This window comes from Carlito syrichta, unplaced genomic scaffold, assembly GCF_000164805.1.
Source record: "Carlito syrichta isolate Samal-C Ts95f unplaced genomic scaffold, Tarsius_syrichta-2.0.1 Scaffold284263, whole genome shotgun sequence".
Taxonomy (NCBI): domain Eukaryota; kingdom Metazoa; phylum Chordata; class Mammalia; order Primates; family Tarsiidae; genus Carlito; species Carlito syrichta.
Window position 1 is genome coordinate 484,186 of NW_007228359.1, and position 1,398 is coordinate 485,583.

Here is a 1,398-nt window from a genome sequence, read left to right on the forward strand (position 1 = left end):
TAATTGTCATTTTCTCCTTAAAAGCAGCTGAAGTACTTTGTCAAATTAATTGAGAACTTTTAAAAATTATTTCTATTTTATTGATTGATTTATTTTGCCACAACAGACAAGGGTAATTTAGAACTTTTCTTGCTTAAAATAGATGCCCTTTTCTTTAGAATGGAAGCTCTTTTAACAACAGATAACCTCGATGACATTTCATTTCCGTGACATAATAAATTCATGTTTATGCTAAATGTTGAAAATAAAGTTAAAATCTTATGGTCACATTGAACATATCCTGTTAGACCTAACATTTAGAGCATATGCAGTGTTTGTCTTTGTTTATTTTCCAAGTAATATTCAGTATGGCACAGGTGTGTGAACATGGATTGTGTTTCTATGTTCTGAACACATTCTCCATGAGAGAGAGTTTGAACATAAAGAGACTTCTTAAAATGACAGACTTCAAAATCTTTTGGCGAATAAACAGAAGATACAGTCTGGTTGGCCTAAACATGAAAAGATGTAAAATGTCCCCCACGACTTTCTCCACATCTCATATTCTACCCCTGCCTATAGTAAAAAATAAATGTATTTTCAGAAAATAAATGATATTTGTATTGTTATCCTGTCTTGGTTTTCTGATCTTTTAACTTACATCAGCTGAATGCAAAATGGTTTAAGGATCCAACAGCTATGTGAAGGTTAATTTCCTCTGGCCAGTAAGGGTATTTGCCAGCTACAAATTCTTTGTCTGTGAAATGAAAATACATATTCTGCGCTGGTTTCCTGACAGCATTGTTAAGACTAACTCGTAAGAGTGAAGACATGTGGCATAGTTACATAGAAATAATAATGGGAATTAAAAACGTGTACTTGGCTTAGGTGGCAAGTGATTTTAGTTCTGCTAAAAAAGATTTAAATCTACTAATAGTTAGATTTCATCAGGACATAGTCTTTAATGTGATATACAATGTTTAGGGTCTCAATAAAAACTAGAATATGCATTTCAAATCTCACCGGGGCAGCTAGATTGGGTCCACATTCTAAAACTATTGTGGTGTGTGTGTGTCCGAAATAATACCCCTTATTTATATCATCCCAGGGAATACTGCATGATCATTGCGTTTTGCACAAGCAAAGGGAATAGACAAAACCCAAACAAATCACGTGATGGAGCTCCGAATAGGCTCAGACCCCTTCCCCCACACGCCAAAAGGAGGAAAAGAAGGCAAGAGGCATGCACATTTTTTTAAAGTCAACACGCAGTGCCAGGGGCTCTTTTGGAAAATCCGCTCCGCCCGGGACTTTCGGACTTCTTTCCACCTGCCGGCGGCGCCCGGGGCCCGCGCCTCCGCCGGCGGCCGTCCGGCCACACGCTCCGGGGAACAAAAGCCCGCGGGTCGCCGGCTCGGC

At 39.0% G+C, this 1,398-nt stretch overlaps 1 protein-coding gene across 1 annotated transcript in view; it reads left to right on the plus strand.

The window, feature by feature from the left end:
• The first annotated feature begins 1,155 nt into the window (after positions 1-1,155).
• Positions 1,156-1,398, plus strand: part of LOC103254549 (V-set and transmembrane domain-containing protein 2A) — a 36,952-nt gene continuing 36,709 nt past the window's right edge. The window contains exon 1 of the mRNA XM_008052619.2: positions 1,156-1,396. Coding sequence (XP_008050810.2) covers positions 1,156-1,396 — 241 coding nt within the window. The remainder of the gene's footprint in view (positions 1,397-1,398) is intronic.